Source organism: Acipenser ruthenus, chromosome 6, assembly GCF_902713425.1.
Source record: "Acipenser ruthenus chromosome 6, fAciRut3.2 maternal haplotype, whole genome shotgun sequence".
Classification (NCBI taxonomy): Eukaryota; Metazoa; Chordata; class Actinopteri; order Acipenseriformes; family Acipenseridae; genus Acipenser; species Acipenser ruthenus.
In genome coordinates, this window is record NC_081194.1 from 59,407,072 (window position 1) to 59,434,786 (window position 27,715).

Sequence of the window (27,715 nt, forward strand, 5' to 3'; positions counted from 1 at the left end):
AAGTCAGCCAATTAAAAAGGTGTAATACATGTTTTTATTTTTTATTAAAGGGGCAAACAGACATTTTGAGTGGGTTTCAGTTAAAATGTTTTAAGTAGCATAACCAACTCAAAGTAATGAATCAGAGTTGAAAAAAATCCACAGTACATTATTTCACTGATTCAACTTTTTGTTGTTTAGTGCTAAGTGAGAACCACATTGAAGACCATGGTTTATGATGTTCCATGATCAGTCTCATGATAAGAAACAATGGAAAATAACTTGGTGTTCCTTCCATTGACAACACATTAAAACCACTATTTATCATAGCTTTGACAATGATACTCAATGCTCAGATATTTGTTTTAAGATTCTTTAATGCAATAAATCATCTATTATGACTCAGTATTATATTATCAGTATTATAAATATTAAACCACGAGGGAGAAACATTTTCATTTCCAGGTAAATTAAAATAAACATAATATCAAACAAGTGGTTTGTTCCAGTATCTAAAATGATCTTAGAATTATGTTAAATATTAATAAGGAAGCAGTTAGACTTTTCAATATCTTTGTGGAAAAATTGTAGTCCCTGCCATTGTACAGTGTTTAGTAGAAGTAGAGACAATGTTCTGTACAAGGCAGGTTTTTTAGCAATTTCGCTGTGGGAAAACAGCACTGGGTACTATAAAGCTATGATAAACCATTAGATTTACCTAGATGCACCCAGACTTAATATTAGTAAATCTTCATGCATACCTCATAATGAAACAAGAGTAACTTACATTAACACTATAATCAAGAACTCCATGGTACATTTCTCGTGGTAAAACCAACCCATTATTTGCCATAATACGCTATCATAGGGGTGTTCCCAAATCACCAAAAAAAAAAACCAACGGCATCCACAACATGCTAAAACAATATATATATATTTTTCTTTTATCTTTATTGTTAATTATTACAGCAGTGATCTTCAATGTGAAGCTATGGATACAGTGGTCCATATTTCCTAAATTACCTCCCAAATAGGAGCTGAGAACCCAAGACAGTTTCCATGTGACAGAGAAGGAGTCATTGGTACTGTTACAGTATACACTTACAGTCTCTGCTAAATGTCGAGTTATATATGATTCTATGTATATCTTTGTGTTAAGGAGCAGGCTACATTTCTTTGCATGAAAAGAACTCATGCAGTGAACTATTTTTTTATGCAAAGATGATAACAAAACTTAAATTCAAATTAAAACTGCAAACACTGTTTATTAATATTAAATAATAATAATTAAAAAAAAAAAACAGAGGATACAAATATTTGAATGAGACAACAGCTCTCAAACTCCTGTAAAACTGGAGGCTTGTTTGAAGCAGCCAAAGGTAACACTGCTGGCTGCCAGGATGAAGCTGTTTTTGAGGGCATTTTAAACAATGTTTATTGTTTCAGGTGTAGCCCCTCGGTTCAGCTCGCCTCCACACAGCTGCTCTCTGGAACACCCCAGGGACTCCACTGACAGGCTCTGGCTCGACAGGATACTGCTGAGGCTCTGCTCTCGACCGTCCCTTGGATGAGCTTCAATCTCCACCTGCACCTCGATGTTATTCCCTTCCCTGGAACAACAGAGAACAGCATAAGATCTGTGCAACCTCACCTGTATGTAACTTAAGTGCTGCGTAAACAATGAAGTCCCTTGCATAATCTGCTGCAGGTACCATCTGCTTTTGAGATTTGAAAACACAATGGTTAACCTGCCAGGAAAAATAAGTGGTATGTTCCATTGAAAACAAATAGACTCCTCCTCTAAAGCAGTGGCTCTTCAGGTTAAGAGACCAAATAAACTATTCCAGATTCATTATTTATTTCCTCCATCCACATGAAGCATGGCATGGTATGTTAATATGAGGCTTTAACATCCATTTGTATATTCTTCATTCAATGTATCTCACACAGGTGGGAAACGTTTACCCTTTGGCCTTCAGAAGCACACAGCAGATGCTATGAAGACATTGTCTGTGCAAGGTATTGTCTGCAGGGGCAATGCAAACAGTGTACTCCATTTTGTGTCAGTGAGTATATATAATACAAGGTATGTAAAAGACATAGAGAATGTGGAGACCTTCAGTTACTTCAATGAGCCACACTTGGTATGGACCTGTTAGAAAACAGAAAGAGGAGGATTCTAGGGAGAAACAATGAAACATACTGCAAGGTGTCCTAATTTATTCCAAAAAAGAATATTGCTTAAGATGAAATCATACACAAATGCATAGGAGTTCAAATAATCGAATTTATCTTGTAAATGTAACTCCATGGTGCAAATACCTCTAGGGTCATACACATATAATTACAGTATAGTACATACATAGTGGCTGTATAACATTACTGCACCAACATTTTTTCGGAAACATTCCAGTACTTCATACATGTATAACCCCGGTTATCAACGATCACCTTTCACCTGTACTTTGCTGTTATTATGGGCAGCAGATTCTTTTTCCAAGTAAAGTAAATTTAAAGAACTCTCCAACCAGATACCCAACAATGAGTTATGTCTCAGTTTGTGCTATATTACTTTGCTCTGTGTGCATATTGAATGAAACAGGAATTTTACCAAAAGGAGGGGTCCTGTGTCTCACTGAACATGCTTCCTGCCAGGGCCACGGTGCTCGCGGATTGGTTGTCCAGCTCTTTATTACTTTCCTTGTCTGGGTGGCTTCTGCTGGTACTGGGGAGAGTGGTCGCTTCATGGACACTTGCTTCACTGACCGCTGGGTAGGGTTTACCAGTCCAGTGGTCACTGACTACATAAGAGAACATTAGATCTTAAAAAGAAGTTTAAATTTACATGGTCAATTAATGGTTTCAAACATCAAAGAATTAAACAAAAAAACACTTAACAAAATATTTTACGTAAATGTGTTATCTTGTCTCATGTATTCTAGTCACCCCTGTGGCCTCAAGTTCAAGCACATTAGGTAGACCAGGTTGCAACCATTAACCTGTCCCTCTGCAACATTCTACCCCTAGTGGATGTAAGAAATATCACATTTTCTAAAATAATGTAATACAATAATTTAATTTGCTTGAACACACAGATAGATAGATAGATAGATAGATAGATAGATAGATAGATAGATAGATAGATTGTCCTCAGTGTTTAAACATTCTAAACACTATTCCTTGTTCTTAAGTACAAAACAAAAGATGACGTATAACACATATTCTTCTAAATTACTGTATTACCAGAGCAAAGCCAAAAGAAACATTACATTTTGGTCACCTACAAAAAGCCTGAAAATGTATAAAATTAAACAGTGGAAACAGGAGCCCTACATATATTACAATATAAAAGTCCCATTGCCAAGGAAATAACTAGTTACTAATAATCCACTTCAGATTGTGACAGCAGGCCCAGTACACTACAATGCCACCATACAACCTCTAACAGTCAAAAGGAGATGCAACTATCATAGAACGCATGTTAGGGATTTCATTTATCAGAGGATATACAATACATTTTAGCCATATGATTTTGCAGCACATAGTTTCTGGGTTTGTCTTTTTCAGCAGGTACATATTGATATTGTAAAAAACCCAAACCACTTTCAAAACGAGATAGAAGATCTCAAGATCGGCAAGGTGCAACACTTACAGTTAGCTAAATCTTCCAAATGTATTTTTCCTGGCTCTGCTTGATCCTTCTCAGCGCCACACCAACCATTTCGACAGAGGGACATGGGAACCACGCCATACACGTAAGTTACCATGAGCGGGACTCCCACGCCTGACAGGAAAAGAAAGACATTGTTTTACAGGTCTTCCTTAATCATTTTCTCCTATTTAATTCTGCCAGGTTTCTAGATAGGGGAAACGCTAACTTAAACTGCAAAGCGATCCGCTCTGTGGTTCTCAACCTTGAGGAAAGAGATAAAAGAATTCTGCTCTTTGTAGATAACGATGTACATTAGAACAGAAAATGTGATACACACTTTACTGTATTTTGTAAATTCGTTGGTAGTGTGTACTCACTCAAAGGCACTTGTTGATCAGTGGTGTTTTATCTTGTGGGATTATTTTTACACATTAAAGCCAATGTAATGGATACTATTCATACATTTCTTTCATATATTTTAAAATATGTTCAATTAATTTGATATTTCAGGTCAATTTTTCTATAGAGAACATTGTGTCACTTAAACACACACACACACACACACACACACACACACACACACACACTGACAGTTTACTGTAGTTACTCATTCCTCTATCTGAGAGACTGCCCTCAGTGATTTCAATTAGTATGTAACAATCATACCTACAAATGTATGTGTGTACATAAAGGTGTCTCTGTTATTTGCCAGGGATATCCATCCCTGTGTGGGATAATAAGGTATACAGTACATTGGGCCAATATAAATTGTACACATAGTTTGTGAGCCTCAAAATAAAGACAAACTGTTGAGTTGATCAAACATTCTGAAACACAGCACTGAGGAATCACCTTGGATTGCACCCACCACCTACACATGGTTATCCAGGGACTGCACTTTACAATAGATGGCTAACAACATTCAACTGAATTACCTGGAGAGGGTTTACCAAATCAGCCCTTTAGACTGATACAAGAGTAAAAACAGAGGGATTAAGCCCCTTTAAAAGAGTAAATCAGTTTTAAAAGAAATAAGTAATGACAGCTGTCTCATTTTTTTATTGTAAGATTTCACAGAACCATAGTGAATAATGATGCCTCACAGGCTGCAAATGAGATTAAGAGAGAAAACAAACCATTCCAGTGACTTTCATATTACACATCAGTTGCTGAACATGTGTGAAATGTCAGTCTTTGTTTCAGGACTATTGCCTCATGAACAGTAGGGAACATTGAACCGTAAAATTGCAGACATCTTGTTTTCCTCTAGAAATGAGATGGTTCCATGTTAACAGCAGATGATTGATGGGACTAAAACATGAGATGCTTGTCCTGCAGTGGTCTAACGATGGACCGCACTGATGCTGATGATCTATATGAGACATATGAAACTGTTCAACCACTAAAAACTATATAGACATGAAATCTCCATTACATAGTAAAGAATGTGCAAACAAATCCCAATACTTTATTCTCCTATAGTCTGTAAACTGTTCAATAAGTCAATGTATGAGAGGAAACTGTAAGGACAAGCAATAGTAGGATAATGAATGACTGATATGCAGGTGCTGTAACAAGCAAAGTGTGTGTAAAGCATAACAGCCAGCCCACAGATTCGCTGGAGAATAGTCTTCACTGGATAGGAATCTCATAGCAACAGAGAAGTCATACAGTGACAAACAAAGAGAAAAAGGGTTTACCGTCTTTACTTACCCACAGTCACAGCTGCTATGACAGGAGAGACAAACACTGACATGACAACCCCACTGGCTACAGTCAGGTACTGCTTACTTCCTGAGATATTGTTTTTCTTACATCGACTGTAGACCTGGGAAAGTATAAAAAAAAAAAAAGGACCAAAGCACAGCAGTGAGCTGCCTGGCACAGCAAGGTGACTCAGTCCCCTGAAAGGTATGTCAGTGTGTTTAAAATAATACATGAGTAGCGACTGAGAGCATGCCAAATGAGCCAGGCTTCATTTGAGGAGTGGCCAGACTTAACAACAAGATACCTGGGAGATAGTATATTATTTGACAGTGATGAAAAATAACGTTAGGTTATTATCATAACCCTGGTTCCCTGAAATAGAAATGTAACCATTACTGAATGGGTATTTACCTCCTAAAGACCCGAATCCTGAAAATGGAATACCCAAGCTGCTCTTTGAGCCTGTGACACTGTCGTGGCCTTGTCCCCGAGGGCACAAAAGGACTGTGCTCACAGATCTCCATGTCATTTTTCCTTCAAGCCTGCTGCAATCATGGAACCACGATTATGATAATAACCTAACATTCCCTTTCAAGTATGAAATGTAACTATACTGAATGGGTGAGTGTACCAAAGCCGTCGCAAGGCAAGATTGTAGATGACGGGAATGCTACAAGGCTAAGCCAAGAGGCTGCGCTGTGCATTACCATTCGGAACTCCAGTAATTAGCTAGGGTGAAAAAACTGAGGGAGAAACTCACCTCTATGCCTGTGTTGTAAGGGTCGACTAGGAAGCCACCCTTAATACTCTAGTTCCAAAACCAGGGCTTTGAGGATCCACGACATTCAGTCTGTAGAACCTAAAGAAGGTATGGGGAGTAGCCCACACTGCCGCACTGCATATGTCCCTGACAGATGCACCCTGGAATAAAGCCCACGAAGTTGCCATGACCCTGGTGGAATGGGCAGTTAGCTTTTCTGGAAGGGGCAAGTTGACCCCATAGCAGACAAAAAATTGTTCAGACTGCCTCCAGCTTTTCGTCCTGTCAACGTAGTATGCCAGGGCCCGCACTGGGCAGAGCATATGGAACTGTCGCTCTCTGTCAGACTGGAAAGGAGCTGAATGGAAAGCCTCCAATTCCACAGACTGGTTGACAAGGAAGTCTTCGTCAAAAATCCAGGATTGGTATGGCGCGTGACCTTTGTTGGTTATCAAGAATGCCTGCATCTCACTCACTTGCTTTGCAGAGGCGATAGTGAGCTCATCTGAAATGGAGGCTTCATGAGTGCATTAAGCACCATGTTTAGCCTCCAGCAAGGGACAATGTCCTTGTGGCAGAGCAGGGCTCTGCCCTTGTAAATATTGGCAGGGATGGGGTTAAATTCTCCTCCCTGCCCAGGTTTATTGCGTCAGGTGGGAGCAATCAATCAATCAATTAACACCCAGCCACCTGACATAAAAGGAGGCCTCAGTGCCTCAGTAAGGAGAGGTAGCTGAGGAAACAAGGGTGGTTTTCTTTGTGTGCTGTTTTTTGTTCATTTTGCAATCCAGTGAAGGCAAAGCTAAGCCTGGAAGCCTTATTTTTTGTAAGTTTTACTTTGTGTTTATTGTCTTTGTGTTTAAGAACCTTTTTGTTTGGCCCTCGTGCCTGTTTATTTTGTGTCTTTTATTTATTAAAAGTATTTTGTTTGAACTGCAGTCTGTCTCTGGGCCTCATCCCTTGCGCCATCCTGTCACAGTCCTTCATAGGCGGCCAAAGGCGGCAAGCCCCTTTCAATAATTGCCTCAGCCGGATGTGAGCTCCTGGGGAGATGAGTCAGATTTGACATGGCCAGCTGAAATAGCTGCCAGATAGACCTTTAACGTGTAGGGGGATTTCCCCTCGTCAAAAAGGTCCTGCAAATATTGCAGTATAACTGCCATGTTATAGGTTGTGGGGTGGAACTCACGGGGCAGACACCATGTCTGGAAGACCCTCCACTTATACCTATACCGGGAACACATGGATGCTGCTCTGGCATTCTGCAGGGTGTCAATGACACTATTGGAAAGCCCAAATGCAACCGTTTAGGGGCCAGGCCCAGAGCTGCAGGCTCGGTGGGTCGGGATGCTATTAGTTCCCCTGTGCCTGACTAAGCAGGTCGCGGTGCATCGGCAGTTTCCACGGCTGGTCGCTCAGGAGCTGCATCAGGGTTGAAAACCAGATTCTCCTGGGCCAATATTATTATTATTTGTTTACTTAGAAATGTGGGGCTACTAGGATCACCTTGGCCCAGTACTGCCTGATTTTCTCTAGACACAGCAGGAGCAGGGTGAGCGGTGGGAAGGTGTATAACAGTTGCCTCAGCCACTGGTGTACTAAGGCATGGGTCATTCCATGCCAGCTCAATCAGTGCCATTACCTGTCCGCCTCAGATTTGCCTAAAAAATGCACCTGGGGTTTTTCAGACACACTGAGTTCAGAAATGATAGCCATTATGTTTTTTTTTAAATTCCCCCTTCGACCTGTGACCTTGCAAAGGTCAACCTAAAGTAAGAAAGGGACTTTGACCAGAAAAATCACCCTGGGCGCAATTTAGATGCTACCATCATGTGTAGCAACTCGTTCTACTCGTATTGAACAGGGCTTTTCAGAACAAAATACTAGCAGCACCCTACTCGCTTCTTGAAAATTGCCAGACGGGGGGTAACTGACGAGATTTATTCGAACTTCAGCCTAACCTTTTACCCTGTAGTGGATGCGGGTCCTAAAATGTAAGTATGCTGTAAGAACCTTAGGAACCATTCTTCCAAATTCAGTGAAAAACTTTTGGTTTCAAGTCCCACCACTGGTCATTAAACACCCTTGAAATTAGAATTTTTGCTATTTGTACCAAGTTTAGGCCATAATAACTTGCGTGGAGGGACTCTAAAAAAACACCCAAAGATATGTTTGGATAGATGAGATCTACAAGCATCAAACAGAATATGTTGGTATCCGGGGATTTGGGATTTTTGGCAGATTTTTGAAGTTGCATTTGTCATGCATTCGAGCATTGCTTATGGCCACTTTGGTGAGGTTAAAGTACCACATATGGCTATTTCTTCAATTGTGCATTCTCTGAGGATTGATCTAGAGAAAAAATAACAATGTGGGCTTTCAATGGCACTAGCTTGGAGCTGAGGGGTTATGAACTTGTATATGGGACTTGGGACTTAGTTGTTATGATGACACATTTGAAACTACCAAAACTCAGCACGACAGGCAGGCTCCACCACAGGCTCAAAGAGCGGCTTTGGTATACAATATTCAGGATTCGGATCTTTAGGAGGTAAATACCCATTCGATAATGGTTACATTTCATACTTGAAAGGGAGCCAGCCCTTTAACTAGGTTGTTCCACTGGAACGAGCAGACTGTTACGGTTTACAACTGAGAAAAAAAAAAAAATACCTGGCATGGATCTGTTTTAATAGGATTCCGTGCAACTCATGATAAATGGAAGTCATGAATATTGAAAACCTTTACCTTTCTCCCCATATAGATCGGTATCCCAACTATTATTACTGGAATGGCGAGGCCTGCAATGAGAGAAATGATCACTGGCGCTCCTAGCAGCATGCCCACCTGCCAGAGAACCTTCCTTGTTCGAGACCAGGGCTTCTTACCCCAGAACGTGCAACCAGAAGGACTGCAAAGAGAATCAAATAGACAGAATGAGGTACAAGAAACCCCCAGCCTTCTCACTGACTTTCTTGTTCTTAGTGTAGAGCACTTTGAAATGACCCCTACAGAATTGCCTATTGGGTGTGGGATTGGGTATTGCTCTTTGCTTACTTCATATCACCATTTTAATATATGGAAGGGGATAATGGAAGGGGATACCAGACAGCTAGTGATGAATTGTGGATAGGAACAGAATCCACTTTGTGAAACAATATAAATAAAGTAATTGCCTTATCTCTGAAGAGTACTAAAATGTTGTTTGAATGATTTTTTCCCATAGGATTGCCAAGCAATTTATGGGATGCTAGTGTGAAGATCTGCATGATATCTCATTGCCTCATCCATGAAATCACTTGGCGCCGCCTTCAGAGCTAATGATAAATTAATGAATGAATTAATGACTGAATTAAATGAAGCCAGCCAACAGGCCCATGGCCACCCTCAGTGCTGGCTTGATGATGATGATGATGATGATGATGATGATGATCGGTCTCTCTACATAAACTTGATTTATACACATTTGAACCTATAGATTATAGTCATAAGAATAAAAAGAGGAGGCAATGTGACCCATCATGCTCACCCAATTTCTAGTAGCTAATTGATTCCAGAACTTAATCTAGATTGATCTTAATGGAGCCAAATAACTCAGCAGCAAGAAAGTGACTCTGTAACCCATTCCATACACTCACCACTCCCTATGTAAAAAAATGTCTACAACCCTCTGTCCTAAATCTATTTCCACTCAACTTCCGACTGTGTGCTCTAGTGCTGCACTTCAAATACTGACTAGGGTTAACTTGGTTACTGACTTTGTCGACTCCTTTTAGGATTTTAAAATCTACAGTCGCAGGCATTGGCACCCTACACTTAATATAAGATAGTTCAAGAAAACATTTTAAATACAAGCATTTAGTGAACGTTAGTCAGTAATTAATATGACAAAGACCAGAATACACAATTTTTGGTAGTTTAACAAACAATCTTTATAAAAAAAAAAATAAAAGCACTTAAGCAATTTCAAATATTTGTTCATGAAAAAAGTATCTTTGCAATAAGTCTGTAAAAAATGAATAGAACTAATTAAAATATATATATTCATTCTATGACAACCATTATTTCCAACATCTGGTGAAGAAAAACATTTTGGCAGCATAGCAGATGATGGTCAAGACAAAGGAGTTGGATTCACATTTGAGAAAAGGACTCATAGCAGACTACAACAAAGGAAATGCTTAAAGAACAGTATCAAAGAAATATGGAATACCAAAATCCACAATCAGAGCAAAAATCAAGAAGTACCACAGAACAAATTCAACTGAAACACTTGACAGACATAGACGTCCAAAGAAAGTTACAGGGAGGAGAATCGTCCGAACAGCTAAAATAAAATCACTGAGGATTGTCCTCGGCTCACCGCGCACCAGCGACCCCTGTAGTCTGAGGTGGCTGCAAAGTGGGCCTGCAGTGTGAAAAAGAAGTGCCCGGAGGACAGCATCTGTTCGTTTTCGCCACTCCCGAATCAGCGTGTGGGTGGTAGCGGTGAGCTGAGCCTAAAAAATTATTGGCTATTCCAAATTGGGGGAAAAAATGATAAAAACAATTGACGACAACTAAATTAAAAAAAGGTAACAATCAAGGTCCTTTATCAGAGATTTAAGCCCTGACCATTAAGGTTAAAAGAAATCTCCAATCCATTTTTTTAATGCCGATTAAAATAAAGTATATATCAGCCTAATAATAAGGAATAATAAATTCCCTTGGTAGCCCGCAGTTTAGCAAACCAATCTTATTAACATTCCAATTCTAAACTGTTAGTGGAAGCAGCATGTAAACTGCAGTTTAGCAGACCTAGTTATGCAAATGTTAACAATTCTAACAATAGTTTACAGGACCCGGGTTGTGAATATTATTACGTCATTTTAGGTAGGGGTTTGGGGGCTTGCCCGCGATAGACACTGTAACTTACTACATAAGTGCCTCTGTGATTTTTCATGGCTGACTACGGCCCTGATTATACTCACATTTATTAAAAAGTGGTTAAAGTTTACTAAATGCTTGTCTAATCCGTTACCTTGAATTCTGGTATAATAATCACAGGGTGCCATTACTCTTGTCTGCGACTGTATCAACACTTCTCAGGGTCTTCCTTGTTCTAGGTTAAACAGATTCAGTTTCCTCAGCATATCTTCATGACCTTTCAAACCTTTTACCCCTAGCCTGATTAGTCTGGTTGTTTTTCACTGATCTCTCTCAGAGCCACAACATCCTTTTTGTATGTGGCAGCTGTAAGAAATTTGTAATAAACCCAATCTTTTGACAATATAGCCAAGCATTCTGTTAACCTTTTAAATTGCATGGCCACATTGTAGGTTTGCTGTAAGCAATGAGTCTACTACAACAAGGTCTTTCTCTTAGCAGGCTTATTATACTTTAGGGCCACCCATTAGGTATTTGAATCCAACATTTTTGTGATCGGCATGCAACACTTTACATTTATTAATATAAATTGAATTTGCCATGTTTATGTCCAATTCCGTTTGCAGTCTAAATCACTGGATTTCCTGTGCCACCCATATGTGTCTGCCACTCCCCCCTAGCTTTGTTGTTGTACACAAACTCACAGGATTGCTATCTATATCTCTCTCTCTCAACATCATTTATGTACATAAGAAAGAGCACCAATACCCAGAACATCCAATTGAGTACATGGCCTCAACTACAAGTACTCTCAGTTTACAAATCCATGCGCATGTGTAACCTTATTTGCATGTGACTTACTGAAAGGTCTTTTGAAAGTGCAGATATATTTATTGCTGATAAGCAATAATATTGGACTAATTACCTACTGTAAATCAACATTAGGTAGTCTAAGATTAGAGCTAATTTTTGTTTGTGAGACCAGACAGTTTTTCTCTAAGACACTATACCTGCATCGGTATGTCCAGAGTGGCTAATTATCATTATTATAAATCCTTAAAGATATATACTACAGTGAAAGTAGCATATTTGGAAGTGAATTCTGAACAGCTACATTGGTTGTACCATCCGTCCTTTTTCTATAGTCAATTATTCTACATACCTAAGGTAGTGCACGTCAGTAATCTCCTTCATGCACAGCCAGCAGAACTGGCAGGCACAAACAGTGCAGTTCATTCGGTTACAGCTGCCATCATTCGTCTTCATGATGTAAGCCCCGCATCGTGGGCAGGCTTTGATTTCCTCAACCTCTGCAAGAGAAATCAGTTAGGGTTAGGCATCTTTGCATCATGTAATTCTATGTTGCTTGCAAAAGTAACACTAATATGTAGTTTGGCACACGTGACGGATGCTGTAGGAACATATGTATCTGGGAATATATTGTATTCTGACCAGTTGCCACCATGTGGCTGTAGCCGGAATATGGTATTTGGCTTACTGTTACCTCTACTTGTGGAGTAATATAGGTTTTATAGAATGGATTCAAACCAGGGACCTTGTGACCATCAGCACTAACTAACAGAGGAGCCTGATATATTCAACACAACCCTTTACCAGCAGTGGGAGTATCAGATAGTACCCCCAGTTATTTGCCTGTTCTATGGTACAGCATTGTGGCAATGTGCCCCGCCCCTGTGTGCATATTATGTGTTGTATGGTGCGTGTGTGTGTTAATGTTGATGTATATTCATTGGTGCACGGGATATAAACGGGTCTGTGTTTCACGTGTATTTAAAAATGTAGATTTATATTTAGGCACGAGGAGGGCACAAATCACTTCACGTGCTGGTAAAATATAATGTGTGGTCACGGGAGTACACTTAACTAATTCACGTGCTGGGATTCAAGTTAGTAATTAATTAGTAATTGAATCCCAGCACAACAGTATATATAGATGCACATTTCTGTCACTCAGGGTTGGGTGTTCGGTGAGTGGAGAACGGGAGAGAGAGAGAGGAGAAAAGTAATTGTTAAAATAATCGTTAAAAGAAGCTCATCGTGTTTTGTCTGTTTGGTCCGTTTTTGTTTGTCTTTTTATTTTGGCGTATAGTGCCGTGTCCTGTTTTTGTGTTCCAACCTTTTATTTTCTGTTCTGTTTATTAAATGCTGAGCGAAAGCATTCGCTCAGCTTCACCAAACCACACATCTCTGTCTGTTTATTTCCTGCATCTGGTCTGACACCACTCACTCCGGCCGTCTTTGTGACAAGCATATAGAGGATAGCACACTCTAGCTTCATATGGAAAAAAAAAACAGCTAACTCAGAAAGAACATGTAAGTAATGAAACCCAAAGTTTTGAGTTGATTGTGGCACACCATTCTGATATTCAAATCTGGGAGCTCCAGGACTCATGCCTTGTAAGTTTAGCTAATAGAATGGTCTCTATAAGCTAAAATGCTGACTGGCTGACAGAGGCTTCAATCCACTTAACACATCACAAGACATTTACAAGCTTGAGCTTATGTTAGTCTTTCTGTCAAATGAAAAAAAATTCTTGAATACAGCTTAACTTTATCATTTTAGTGATGTACTTCTTTGTATAAAACTGTTGAGTGGATCTCCCAGGAATGCAAAGAACCTGGTTCATGTATTTTCAATTGATCTTACTTAAAGAAGCAGCACCTGACTAAACTATGAAATCACATTGATTGTTTTTATCTAAGTAATTTACCAAAAACAGACCCACTTAGCAGCAAAGCATATACCGTATGTAGTTTATGCTCCAGAGATTTACATGATAACAACAATTTGCATTAAAATGTGACAGAATGGATATAAAACTCTGACTGAGGAAAATCAAGTAATGAAGAGTACCACTGCCTGTCTCCTCATTAAAAGTGAACATTGTGGCAGCGTCATTGTTTCCAGAGGCATTGTGGGACCTCTGCCGTCGGGCCTGGTCGCAGGTCTGGTCTGGGTGCCACAGCTGTCTGCAGTGGTAACAGAACTCGGTCCCACAGCCTTCCCGCCCACAGCTCAGCTTTGGGCACTCTGCACAGCCATTGGCTATCACTGCATAGCTAAAGAAAAAAAAAAAGAAAATATTAACCCCTGTGGCACAGCATTATTAAGTTATTTAAAAAAAAAAAACAGATGAATAACAGACTTAATTAAATCCTTTAGAATCCTTTAAATAGCGTCATAGTTAATGCTTTGTGTCTATGTATAAAGTAGGCAATCTAAATCCCATGACACAATATGGCAGCCATATTAGGTATCTATATATTTTTAAGGTAAAATTATATTATTTTCTGTAAAACAAACATCAATTGCTGTGTGGCATGTTCAGTCATTTAACTCACGAGTCAATGCTTTGTGTGTAGAGCCCATGCCATTTTTTTAAAAGTCTGTTAAAGAAACCCACAACAGTCTAGAACCATTAAATGATTTAAATAAATCAAGGCCATGTGTCATAATGTTAAATAAAGTTCATGTGAACAATTTGATTGATTAAGGATATTATTAGATTTACAAATGCTGGAGAAACAACATACCAAGCACAGATTATGCAGCAAGCAAAGGGAATGTCTAATATGTTCTGATCAGATAAAAGTCAATGCAGAAAAAGAAATCAGTTTTCTGATACTGCCACTGTTTAGACAAGATGTAAACAACATCTGTGCTGTAAGGGGACTCAGGCCATTACTGCAGTTACATGGTGTTCTTAGATATCTGTACAAAGATGATTAAAAATGGTTAGTGAATGTATAACCATAATCTAAAAATTACAAGTTCAATCATATTCATGTTGCAATGGGAATGTGGACTAAGCTTTTAAAAACATCCGACATGAATACCAACGAGTAGTGAATTAATTCTCTAAACTAAATATATTCTACAGTATATTCTTATGCCATGTTTCCATCTGCACCATGAAACCAGTATGTACAATCAATCTCATCTCATTCCATTCCAAGACCAGGGCTGCAATCAGATCAACAACTGGCCATTACGCAAAAGATCCCCATGAATCACGTTTCGTACAATTGCCATTTAAAAATTAACCAACTGCAATAGTTTCCTGATATATATTTAAGTCACAGCACACTGTATTTAAACTTGTACTGTCAGAGTCCCAGTTTAAATTGCGTTGATATACTGAGCTGCTGCCAATGGAAATGAACATGATTGATATCAAATCACTTTCGACACAATACCAGTGGCAGACGGTTGAAGTGTGATGAAGCAAACTATCCCCAGACGGTTATCCCCTCAGAATCTACTATTCTCTATACAACCACAGCCTAATCTCTCCTTTACATGCTTGACATTGTATTTGTTTTTACTCTTATAAGTCTGTTTTCATGAATAAATTAAACCAACAACAGTTAATGAAGCCAACAACAGCTTAGAGCAGTTCCATGCCTTACTATGCAGATTTGTTTAAAAATCCATGAGCAGCTATATTGTAACAGTACATTACACACCACAGCAAGTTTCTGCCCTTAACCTTGTTTGACCTGAAAAAATATCCCCTGTTCAAAATTGACCAGTCAGCAGTAGGTTGCCATGGACAATCCAATCATGTTGGCCTGAATTTAACCCCCCTGCCTATGACCATTAAAAACAATTAGCAAATCAGATCTAGTAGGGCCTGGGTCCACTGAAAGATATTACTGCAGTCCAGTGGGAACTGGCTTAAAGTGAAACAGTGGAGTAATTGTACAAGAAAACAAAAAACAGCAGAGTCCTGTATCGTGTGATGAAATGTACAGATAACATTATAAATGCTGAATGGTGTTATAGCATGCCAGTGGCCACACTGCTACATAGAACAATTGAACCTTGTCCCATTGAGCCTGGAATGCTTTTAGGGTTCTACAGTTTTATATTAGTCACATCTACACACATGAATTAGCAAAATGCAATATCAAGTAACCATAAATCAAAAATCATGTCAAGTACCCTTTTAAGAATCATGCATGTAAAGTGCTTCCATGTATTTTGTTTTGTGCTGATAAAACATGTTACATTTTGACAATGCCCATACTTTATATTAGGAAATACTGGCAACCTTAAAAAGATGTTGAGATAATGGAAAGCATACATGTTAGTGCTCTCATGACTCTACCATGCAGTAACAAGTAAACGAATTATGCTTGGCAATCTTTTATGAATGGCTTTATTTTGTAACTCAAGACACACCTGTTCAGACAGTATCTGTAAACCTCACAACTCTCAACTGCACTGGACTATATGGTATCCAACTGTACCAGTACTTGCATCAGCTTGTACTTGCACTGAACTGCTCCATACTTTGCTGTATTCTACTACTGCTCTTAATTATAACTACTTCCTGTATCTCGTATTTGATTTTACTCTTATAGGTATCCGTATTCACGGTTTTTGTAATTGCTCTTATTTGAAATCATCTCATCCATTTATCATACTTACTATGTGCTCTTACTGGACTTTACTTATATATGCAAATATTTTTACTCTAAGTTAACTGCTCTTAGTTGAACTCGCTCTTAAATGTAATTACTTACTGTATTCTTTATTTTGCTCTTATTTGAACTTGATCTTTTTTTTCTACTGATTTTACTGTACTTTACAACTGCTCTTATCTGTAATATGTTACTCTAACGTGATATTCTGTAATGTGATACTTTACAATGTGATACTTTGTACTGTGATATTTTATAATGTGATATTTTGTATTTTGATATTTTGTAACAATTATAAATCTGCTAAGAAATAAATAATAAATAATAATAATAATAATAATTAAGTAAATAGATGTTCAAAAATAAGAGGATTTATTCACTGATCCTATGGCTCTACATTCTTATTCTGGTCTAGCAGCAATCATTCATATATTTTAAATAGTTTCCATTGGATTCCTGTGAAAAAAAACCTGGTAAGGTTTGAGCACTACAACACTACAATGTGTCTGTTTTTGGCCAGTATAACCCTTTAATATGTGTGCCAAACACCCACCTGCAGTCTGGTGCTGGGCACCATCGGGTATCAGGGTCGGAAGCCAGGAACCTCCTCAGCTGGTATTCCTCATACCTCTCAAGCAAGGCCTCTTCACCCAGGATAGTGCGGACATCGGTTGGGGCAAGCATCTCCGGGCACTGGGGACAAGCAATGCACACCCGGCTTTCTGTGATCTCGATGCGCAGATACTGGTGCAGACAGTCGGAGCATGAGCGGTGGGGGCATGACGAGAGCTGGGGGAAGTGGCACCGTGGCTGGCTGAGAAGGCACAGGGGGCACTCCAGGTAGGGCAGCAGTTGCTCGTGGCTGGAGGAAGCAGATGAAAGACCAATCCCGCCTTCTCCCCTTTCTTCTCTGACGACACCCCTGTCTCCATGCTCGGTGGGCGTCAGTGTGATAGCAATCTCATCTCGGCCTTTGGGGGGCACTCTGTCCTCCTGGGCTGCCGCCTTGTCCAGTCTGGGGTCGGATTTGGGCTTCCGGCTGAAGAAACTGAAGAAGCTTAGATGCTGATGCTGCTTGGGCCTCTTCATTGTCTGGCGGTAGTTCGGGAAGCTGGATTGGCATCAGCATAAAAGAGGGGGAGTGGTAGAATTATGTTTTGTGGCATTAGGAGGATTTTACAGCATCTGAAGCTTCTATATTACAGTCTGTAGCTCTGAAGTGAGGCATCTTGAATTGGGCTAATGCGGAAAAAGGAGACGCTCCAAGAATGAGGTAATCCTTGCAAGTGGGAGACAGCGCTTATTCATTTTATCTGGAGGATATTGTTCTTAATTAACAGCAGCACATTTAACCTTATTCATTGCCACTAAATTATTGCTTCCAATCGCTGTGCATGACCCTGTAAATAAATAAAAGGCAAACTCCACAACAAGAAAATCAAAGTGACAGTAAAGCATTTTTCAAAGGCCTTGTTAAATTCCCCAAAGCAGTTATTTACTGCCGGATGATCATATTCAAGCCACTACTGCTGTCATCCTCTTGTTGCTTTCAACCTCTTTCCCCACCTTACCATGACACTGAGCAAGCAACATTCATAACTGACATTAGTGTCTCTCCAGATTTCCATCTCCATCCCTTTAAAACACATGTTTACTGATGCTTCAAATATTACTTATTAATATACTGTAAAAAAGTCTATCAACTATAAGCAAGTCAGAGAGAAAAATGACCTTCCTTTGTTTCTCACTTTTGCTGCATTATCACTATTTCAAATTGCCTCTGTCTTCATTTTGTATTGCTAGCTGCAGTTCATTGTTGTTTTATTATTTTGCTAATTGTCATTATGAATGCCTGTTGTTTTAATATTCTTTATATTTAATTGAGACCCCACTGGAAAACACCGCTCAGTTATTTTAGCTAGGATTTTACTTTTAATCATTTTTTAAAGGATATTTTCCACCACTAAAATACACAATGCTGAAAAACAGGTTCCACAAAGAGAACAGTGTAAGATATTGTATCGATGTAGAAAGTACCTATTTCATATGTAAAGGGCTGCCCACAAGCCTGTATGCCAAGGTCTTTTTAAACACTACAAATGTTGATAAAACCCACACACAGACTCTATAACCCTATCTTTATTCATAATATTATACAAGTTTAAAAATGCCAAATATATTGTTCCGTTCATAACCAACCTTCATTTGGTCGATTGTCATTTGCATTGAAGAGAGAGAAACAGGTTGCGGAAGAGAATAATATTAAGCGGCTGAGATCGGTGGCTGATTGTCACCACTTTGAATCGACTTTCAGGGAAACGGGAATTCCGAGAGGTGCATTAGGTATGAAATTTTTGTAGTCCACTGTACCAATATTAAGAATAAAGCACAGCTGAAAATCAATATGGTATGGTTTCTTTGTGCTGCGTTGTGGCACAGCATGGCTATATCGGCATGATCATTAGCAGTCTATTACATGTGGTATAGGTAAATCGAGCAGATTGATTTACAGATGTGAGGTGAGAAGTTTGTAATGATTATGGAAAATACATACCAACATCAATAAAGCCTGTTGCTGATAACTTCTCTTCAGGAGGTAATGCATTGCTTGAACGCACAAACATACTTTACTAAAATTAGACCTGTCGATCTTTAGTTTTTTGACAGACAAATCTTAAATTAAAAGTTAAGGAAAGCCGAGATCAAAGATAAAAGAGCTATTTGCTATTAAAACATATAAAAAGCAGGGTTAACACTGAACCATCTCATATCAGAGAAATCTGCTTCTGCTGTATCATTTTCCTCTGTCTGCTTTAAAGAGGTCTAATTTAAAGTGATTCAATCCAATTTTACTATAAGAGATGTATCCCTTATTCAATGACAATATATCGTCTACTGCTTTACTTACCCTCTTCCAGATATCTCAAGATTTGGCTTCCTCATCTAGTAAGTGGGAATACTTTGTAGGCAGACTGTGATATGGAGAAGAAATAATGATGATCTAGTGACTGACAGGTGAGAACTCACAAAATGAGTTAAAACAACATGCACATCATCCCAGCTGTTAGAAATACCAGCACAGAAGATATTCTACGTGGGACGTCTATAGAAATAGACATGCCATGTCAATGGGACCTTTCAATTTTGTTTTTTACACGTGTTTCGCATTAAATCAACAGTATCATAAAACTGAAAGCTAAATTTTCACAGTGACAATCTGACAAAAATCCCACTGTCTGATTGCCTCTTTACTCTGTCCTTTGATCAATACATCTATCCTCAATTTGGCATTAGAGTACACAAAAGCTATTACTTAATGAAATCCAACCAGCATGGTTCAACACTGAGGGTCAAAAAATGAAGACAAAAAAGCAGCCATCTAAGTAAAATTAGAAAATCCCTTATCAGCAAAGTATGCAAATGTAAAAGGCCATGTGAGGTGTTGTGTGATCCACTAGACAAACACAGGCTGTTTAGTGACTTCACAACAGGCATGGCAGTGGGTGCCTGTTCCAGAAGGTGGATGTGAGCATTGGCAACGTATTGACCAAGACATGGGTGTTCCTGGAATAGCAATGTATGCAGAAAACCACCAACATACAGCAATTCTCTGGTTGCAAGCAAGGCATGGTAGATCACAGGGACCTGCAAAACATGTGAATGTTCCACTGAAACCTATTAAGTTCATTATTTGTTTTTTTTGGCCAGTCAGTGTATTTTTATATTGAATGCCAGAGTGAGGAAAGTGCCTTACTGTGGAGTAGATTAAAGGTCATGCTATTCTATAATCAAGCACAGCAGGAGAGCAAGGCAGGTAAAGATTCCAAAACCTTGCAGCAAATGTATTATGAGTTTAGATATGGTGCCAGATATGAACTCTCAGCTCAATAGACAGTAAACCAGCACACTTAAGCATGGTTTATTAGTGTAGTTAACCATTGTGCCAGAAGAACAAATCTATTAAGCTTTCAGGTTTTACATTCTTTGCAACTTTATTAATTAGTGTGGACATGCTGACTAGAATTCAGATCGGATTGGGGATATGACATACAAGTGTACAACATATCCAGTTGCAATCGCACATAAATTTTGTATTTGCTTGCGATTGTAAGTCGCCCTGGATAAGGGCGTCTGCTAAGAAATAAATAATAATAATAATAATAATAAAACATGTGAAATCTGTGCTTGTCTTATCAGCTACAGTATTTGCATGTTCCAACTACAGTGCTGCAGGCATCTGGCGCCCTTGAGCTCTTGCAATGCACATGAAATTATGTCACAATGTAATAGAAATTGTGGACGTTGTGACCAAACCAACACGTTTCATCAATTGTGTTCCTTTGTCATGAATTTGGTCGCTGGTCGGTCCCAGTTTGGAGTACTGAATGTATTATGCCTGCATCCAGTGACGAACTCTCCACCTCGCTAATAAGCCCTTTTTTAATACAATTCCAATCAAAGTAAACAAGTGGCCCTTATTCACGAACCAGGCCTCTTAAGGTACTGTACATGTGTTTACACAAACTGACACGAGGGGGATACCAAGATAAAGTGTACAGTATAGTTAACAAATGGAGCAGAATTGAGGTTTAAATGCAAATTCCCCTTTAACGTTAGCAGGCAAACACAAAGAATAATCATGCACATTTTTAAACGTTGCCTCAAGAACCCTTTCACTTTTATGTTACTTGTTCTCACAGCCTTTAAAAAAAAATTGTGAAATTAGGGGAAAAGCTATGAATCTATTAAATGCCTCACCATTAGGCTGTACTCATTATGTATTTAAATTGGGAAATTAGGCAATTATTATTGTATTCCTCTATTAACTCTGTCTCTCAAACACTGTTTTCCCAGACAGATGTAGTGGTCCCAATAATGTATCTGAATTTAGCATCCATAAAAAGCTGGTTGAAATCTAAATGATATTCGGCTCTTCCAATTTAGCTCACCTTCATATCAAATTAAGATTATGAGAGCAATAATTGAGGATGGTATACAAATCCATGAAGCATCAGGGTGCCGGCTCTAATACACATTGCTTTAGTAAGTTAATCTGTTACAATTCAATATTTAAAGGGCCTTCACATGTACATGTGTTTTGGAGTTGCTGTATACAATGAACTCTCCTACCACAGAAAATTGTTTAATTAAATGCAGAAAAAATGTAAACCCATAAATTAGACAAAATCATCCTCTGCATCCACACAAAGTAGAAAAAAGAAAAAAATGCTTATTTTAAAATACTGTAACAATCTCAGTTCCCACAGGCAGGGTTTCTCACAGGCGGAGGTGGGAAGCAAACCCGGGACCTTCCGCACTGAAGCATAGCACCGATATCGCTGTACAAAAGAGCCAGCTCCTTTGCAGGAGCTGATATCAGGCTTATGTCTTGCCCTGACCCCTAACCCCTAACCCCATGCACACTACAATACTAAAAATACTAAAAAGGACCTACGCATTAAAGTCATGGTCGTGATCATCAGAACTTCCCCCGTGTCCATATCTGGGAAACAGGATATAGTATATATGAACAATATTTATTTTAAAAAGTGTATTAGCCATTAATCAGCTATCTTATTCATGCCATATTATTCAAAATATTTTTGGTTTGTTTGAAGCATTACGTGCTTTCAACCACAAAGTTACATAGGATTGTTTCCACCAAACCCATACAGCTTCTGGGCAACTGGCAAGTGTCATTGATATTTTACTAAGACGAGAACCTTTGAGACCAAAATGTCTCACGTCCAAACTAGTAAAAGTTTACACAAAAGCATTTACAGTATATCCTGGCTTTCATTTCATCTACATCTAACATTTTTTGGTGCATACACAAAACTGTACAAAACTGCTCAAAATCTTTTGTTTTTGTAACTGCAAATGGAGATCAGAAGCGATTCCCCTGACTGGGCAATTTGTTCATTATAGATTGTAGTTGTAGATTTAACAAGCATGACCTTTTAATTTACATTAATAAAATAAAGATAAACCACGTCTAAATGTAATAAATTCACCAACACCTTCAATATTTCTTTGGTAATATAATTTGAACATAGTTCTCTGTTCTGTATAATGTTTTATTTCCTGAAGTTCAAGGTTTAACTATTCCACTGGTAACTTCTTTAGAAATCTGAAGTTAAAGGGCACATAAGGACCTTTTTATTTTATTGTGTTACATGTTCCCATGTGTTGCTACAAATGTTTATTTAAAGTGTGTGTATTGTTTTAATTATGTTTTGAAAAAAGTTTGACCACTTTTTTAAATTGCATTCCCTGCCTCAAGATGGCTTCCCATGTACCCGCATGGACCTCTCAGAACTACATTTCCCATCATCCTCCTGCTCACATATGTAACTGAGATGGATTTACCAGCAGGAGGATGATGGGAAATGTAGTTCTGAGATGTCCATGCGGGTACATGGGAAGCCATCTTGAGGCAGGGAATGCAATTTAAAAGTTTAAAAAAGTTGTCAAAATGTAAAAAAAAAATAAAAAAAATACACATACCTTGCGTAAACAGTTGTAGCAACACATGGGAACATGTAACACAATAAAATAAAAAGTGTCCCCCACCTGGGATTGAACCCACAACCCTCCGGTCAAGAGCCCTAACCACTACTCTACACTGCTGACAAATCCATTATATCACACTGCGCTTATGGCAGCTTTCCAATTGGCATTTTATTAAATTGCTCGCTCTTTTTGAGGGAGGGGTTGTCTTTGTTTGCTGCAGTTTCTAATGTGGAAGGATTAAATCACTAAATGGAACTGGCTTTTTTTCAGTAATGAAGCATTTCTTTCATAAATCTTGACAATCATTATGTCAGTATTGATTTTATCTGAGAATGATGGCCAGGTGGATATAAATGGAGGATGGTAGTCCTATAGCAGCACTTTCTTTAATGGGCTAGGTCAGTCTAGTACTGTATGTTGCAAATCGTATAATGCATATGTCCAATACAGTATCATGTGTTGTTATTCATTTTACATAAGTTCTAATGCCAATTTTGGTAAGGCAGCTATTTTTGTAGAAAACATTAAACTAGGGCTATTTGGAAGTTACGAATGTGTTACCTATCTTTATAATTAGAATACCACAATCTTCCCAAAACTCCAAGCAATACTTAATTTACATTTAATATTTAAATGAATAGTGGAATAGATCTTTATGTTAACCTTGTATATGTACTGTGATCATAAGAGCAGGTAGGCAACTTGAAAAATCCAACACTGCAAAGTTCTGTGCCTCAAACAATAATTCAGTATGGGTTGCTGAAAAACACAATCATAGTTTTTGGCAGAAGCAAAACAGATATGAAAAAACAGATCATAAGCCTGGACTAAAGGTAGGTTTTATTACAGCTGAGTTACCATCTTCATTAACCTTCACATTTGTATGGGCAGGGGGAGTCCAATGGTTTCATGACATCAGGCTTCAAAAGTCTTTACAGTCTATTGCCTCAAGAGTTGATGTGGTCTGTAACTTTGGTTTTGAAAATTCCCACCAATGTGATATATTGGCTTCAACTGATTTAAGTGTAACTATTCGTCCGAGGAGGCAAGGTGTGTCCAGTGGACTCAACTTCAGATTTCTGAAGAAGGTATCAGTGTAGTAGTTACCGTAATGGTATTTGATGGAAAATGTTTTTAAAAATGTGGTAATTGGAATGACCATATCAAAGCCTGACAAGCTGTACTAACAAAAACAAAATTCACTTATTTGCTGTTCCTTTGCACCATGTCATTTTGCTTGCATTCCTTGCATAGTGCAAATTATTCTCTATAATTGCAAAATTGAACCAGTGAGTGCGGAGAACTTGTGTTGCTTGTTCTTAGGGACTGACTCACCTTACCCAAGGTTAATTTACAAAACAAAACTCAGCAGCATTGCATGCAGTATGCCTGTTAAAGCATAAAGTCTTCCATTTTTGTTTTTATTTAACGTAACACTTCCAATTTAGTTAGGGATGACAAATTAGTAAATGTAGCTACAAGTCTTTTTTAAGACATGCTACATTTTTCTAGCTGATACAACACTTCTACAAACCTTGGAATGAAGTTTACGATTTTATTAAAAGGAATCATAATCACACACTAATCTCACATTTAAGCAAGGCTTAGTATTACTGTTGTTTATACTTTCGATTTAGCTACCTTTCATTATTTAAATGATGAGATAAAGGTTCCTATTAATTCCCTGAGCCTTAAAGTTCAGACATAATTGGAAGCCATTAGCCATTTAAAGACTATATATATTTAATGAGCTGGAAAAAAAAAAAACTTCCCACAATTTTGCATGAAGTTTCAGGAAAAGAAGCAAATGGCTAAAGGTGGTTTTTAAACAAATAAGGGTTTCCTGTTTTAGCTGCTATTGACAAAAGTCAAATCTGCTATTAAGAATAGTATTGTACTGGTTAAGGATCTCAGCACTAGACAAGTCCCCTAGGATACTGTGCCGTAAGCATTTTCCTCATATGCATTTTGATTATTTGATAATGTTTGCACATGCTACACGTAAGACCACTCAAAACTAATTAATTTGCCTTTTTTAATCTGTAGTGTGAAGTAATGCTTTTCACACAAGGAGTCCAATCCATTTAAAGAGGCTAAAAAAAATCTCACTTCTGCTTAGTCATACTCCCCTGCTAGACCACAGTTTGAAACAGATGAAAATTTGCATAATTTCATTACAATGCCACTTAAATTACACAGGAATCTCATTAAGAAGAACTACTGGTTAAGCCTGGTTTGACATACTGTTGAGTACAGAATGTGTAGGGACATTCCCTGTCTAATTGCCTTGTGTAATTATAGTCTTTATCGTAACCACGTTTTTGCTGTTTACCTCTTCTGATATCAAATTGACAACCTCCCCAAAATGGCACCACTCATTTTCAACATAAATACATTTGTTTAACTTTCTACTACGTTTCTATTTAGTACCCCATGTGTATCCTATGGTTACATGTTTAAAGATATAGATAGCAATACAGCAAACCACTAATGTGGGAGATTGAAAAGCAAGAATGTACACGGACATTGAATTCCCCTACAGCTTGAAGAAACTTTATTAGACTATTCTTCTAAAGTTGTAATGCATCCAACTGAATTCTGAAAATTACTTTCTTTAGATCAAGCTCCACACATGCTTAGTAATGCAGTGTAATTTGTAACTGTCCGATTCACCTGGTAATTCTGTTGTTGGATTTGAACGAATGCAAGAAAGATTCCAAAATGAGATCCGGTAGAAAAATATTTACTTGGGACTACCAAATATGAAAAAGTGATTTGATGCTAGATATCTCAATGCTTGTAGTATAAGTTCAAAATATGCATATTCAGCCATTATATATATATATATATATATATATATATATATATATATATATATATATATATATATATATACACACACACACACACACACACACACACACACACTGCTGTACAAAAGTCTTAGACTTGTTGATGCATTATAAGCATCAACAATTTACTGAAAGCCTCCAGTAGTGTTTTCTACTATTATAACAACTGTGACTTGCATAAAGAAGGAAAAACATTGAGTGAAATAGCTCGCATCACTAGATTTTCAAGGTGTGGTATCCAAAGCATAATCAACAAGTACAGAGAAACATCATCTGTAATTGACAAACCCAGGACTGGAAGACCCAAAAAGCTGTTTAACAAGGATGAGCAATACTTGAGGATAATATCCTTAAGGAATAGAAAGAAGACACATGTTGAATTGAGAATACAGAACTGGCAGAAGGCACAGGTGTCGTTGTCCATCAAATCAACAGTACGAAGGTCACTCTTAAAATCAGGACTTAAAGGATGTGTTGCAGTAAGAATACTTCTGTTAAGAAAGGGGAACAAGACTAAAAGGCTAAAATATGCACAAGAACACAGAAACTGAACTATGGAACAATGGTCAAAGGTGCTTTGGACTGTTGATGGATGAACAACACCACCTGTGCCTTCGCCTCTCCTTTACAAATTAATTTCACAATCAACAAATTTCTCCGTTTTAATTCAGAAACCAAAACGCAGTAAACAGTGTTTAGGCTCATTTTAAAAGGGGAGTAGTTAAACACGACGAAAACACCGAAAATCAGAAGCCCTCGATATATTATTTGGTACAAGTAGAGGAGATGTATATTCAGTGCTAAATCTTCCACGACATTGTTTGTTGTTTTATTTTTTTAATTAATGTTTTGATGAGTGTCTCTTTATAAAAAAAAAATAAAAGCTATATATTGAAGACCTCTACTTCTAAGATAGTTATTATATGATAAAACTAATAATACCGTGCATAAATCACGGTCATACCTCTGGTAGCATTATCCAACATGAGGAAGCATCAGACAGTATTGCATATCACATAGTGCCTCCCTATTATAATGCGTTCGGTAGCACGATCAGACAGGTTAGTTCCATATTATAATGCCTCCGGGAGGCTCTATCATACGGGGAGGCAGTGTTGGATACTACATCAGTACCAATGCATACACAAAAATCAAGCAAGTAAGGTAAAGGGGAACACTGTAAAACGTAAAAATGTCTCGTTTCAATATGCAATTACTATTGTGATTAACATGCGGTTCGGGCGATTCCTCCAATCCCTGCCTGCCGATGTCTACAACCTGATAATGATACAGCAGCCTAGTGATATCTCTACTTATTCACATGTTATCGTTGATGTACTTGCTGCGCCAAATAATTGTATTAATAGATTATGTCATGAACAATATCCATCTGGGTAAAATGTGAAAATAAACACCTATCAAATTTTGAATATTAAGGACTGTCTTATTAATATTTAATAAGGTAGCTCGGTCAAAGCATCACAGGGTAAACGTATGCAGGGAGTGGCAAGGTTAACAGATTTACCCCCCTCCAACTACTCCATTGTTTAAAAAAAAAAAAAAATAACCCCTTAAGCAAAGAGATGCATTCATTTGGTTTTAGGTAAAACAACAAATATAGAAAACGCATCGTGATGCATTGCACATTTCATCATGCATTTATCTCAATGTAGCGCAGCGAATATAGACCTTACCTCTCCCCTGCAATCTGCGCTCTTTGCTGCGGTTCTCAATCTGTAACTGGCTCCGCCCATTCAACAGCTGAGCTTCCAAAACAAATCCGCCCCTTGCTGTAAAACGTCTTCGCTTTGTGTGCAAATCCACGGATGCGTTTCAGTTATTGGTGCTGTTGACAGACACTATATAGTCTGGGATTGTTTTTTCCCCAGTGCCTTTACTCTCGCGAGTGCCATACGTAACAGTTGTTAGTAGATTAGT

General features: G+C 38.2%; 1 protein-coding gene across 8 annotated transcripts; it reads right to left on the reverse strand.

The window, feature by feature from the left end:
* LOC117410569 (E3 ubiquitin-protein ligase RNF19A-like) lies at positions 1-27,594 on the reverse strand. Of its 8 annotated transcripts, none has more exons than XM_034017201.3 (10): positions 27,472-27,592; positions 19,321-19,384; positions 16,966-17,523; positions 13,840-14,045; positions 12,127-12,274; positions 8,946-9,009; positions 5,345-5,459; positions 3,632-3,763; positions 2,591-2,801; positions 1-1,589 (listed from the first exon to the last, which is right to left on the reverse strand). In XM_034017201.3, exons 2-10 carry the CDS (start codon positions 19,353-19,355, stop codon positions 1,403-1,405), a joined length of 1,656 nt encoding a protein of 551 aa, XP_033873092.1. In that variant the 5' UTR covers positions 19,356-19,384; positions 27,472-27,592; the 3' UTR covers positions 1-1,402. The 8 variants fall into 8 exon arrangements, with proteins under 8 accessions (XP_033873092.1, XP_033873086.1, XP_033873087.1 ...); XM_034017195.3 differs by having other exon boundaries at positions 3-1,589; positions 8,847-9,009; positions 27,472-27,591; XM_034017196.3 differs by having other exon boundaries at positions 3-1,589; positions 2,591-2,780; positions 8,847-9,009; positions 27,472-27,590.
* Positions 27,595-27,715: the final 121 nt, after the last annotated feature.

What these genes read in the sequence shown, in the direction of transcription:
- LOC117410569 (XM_034017195.3), bottom strand. Translation starts at nt 19,355, where the DNA reads ATGAGGAAGCCAAATCTTGAGATATCTGGAAGAGG. An exon ending in ACTGACGTGCACTACCTTAG is followed by an intron (nt 9,010 to 12,126) that starts GTATGTAGAATA and finishes TTCTCTTTGCAG; the next exon opens with TCCTTCTGGTTGCACGTTCT. An exon ending in CATAGCAGCTGTGACTGTGG is followed by an intron (nt 3,764 to 5,344) that starts GTAAGTAAAGAC and finishes TTTTCCTGTCAG; the next exon opens with GCGTGGGAGTCCCGCTCATG.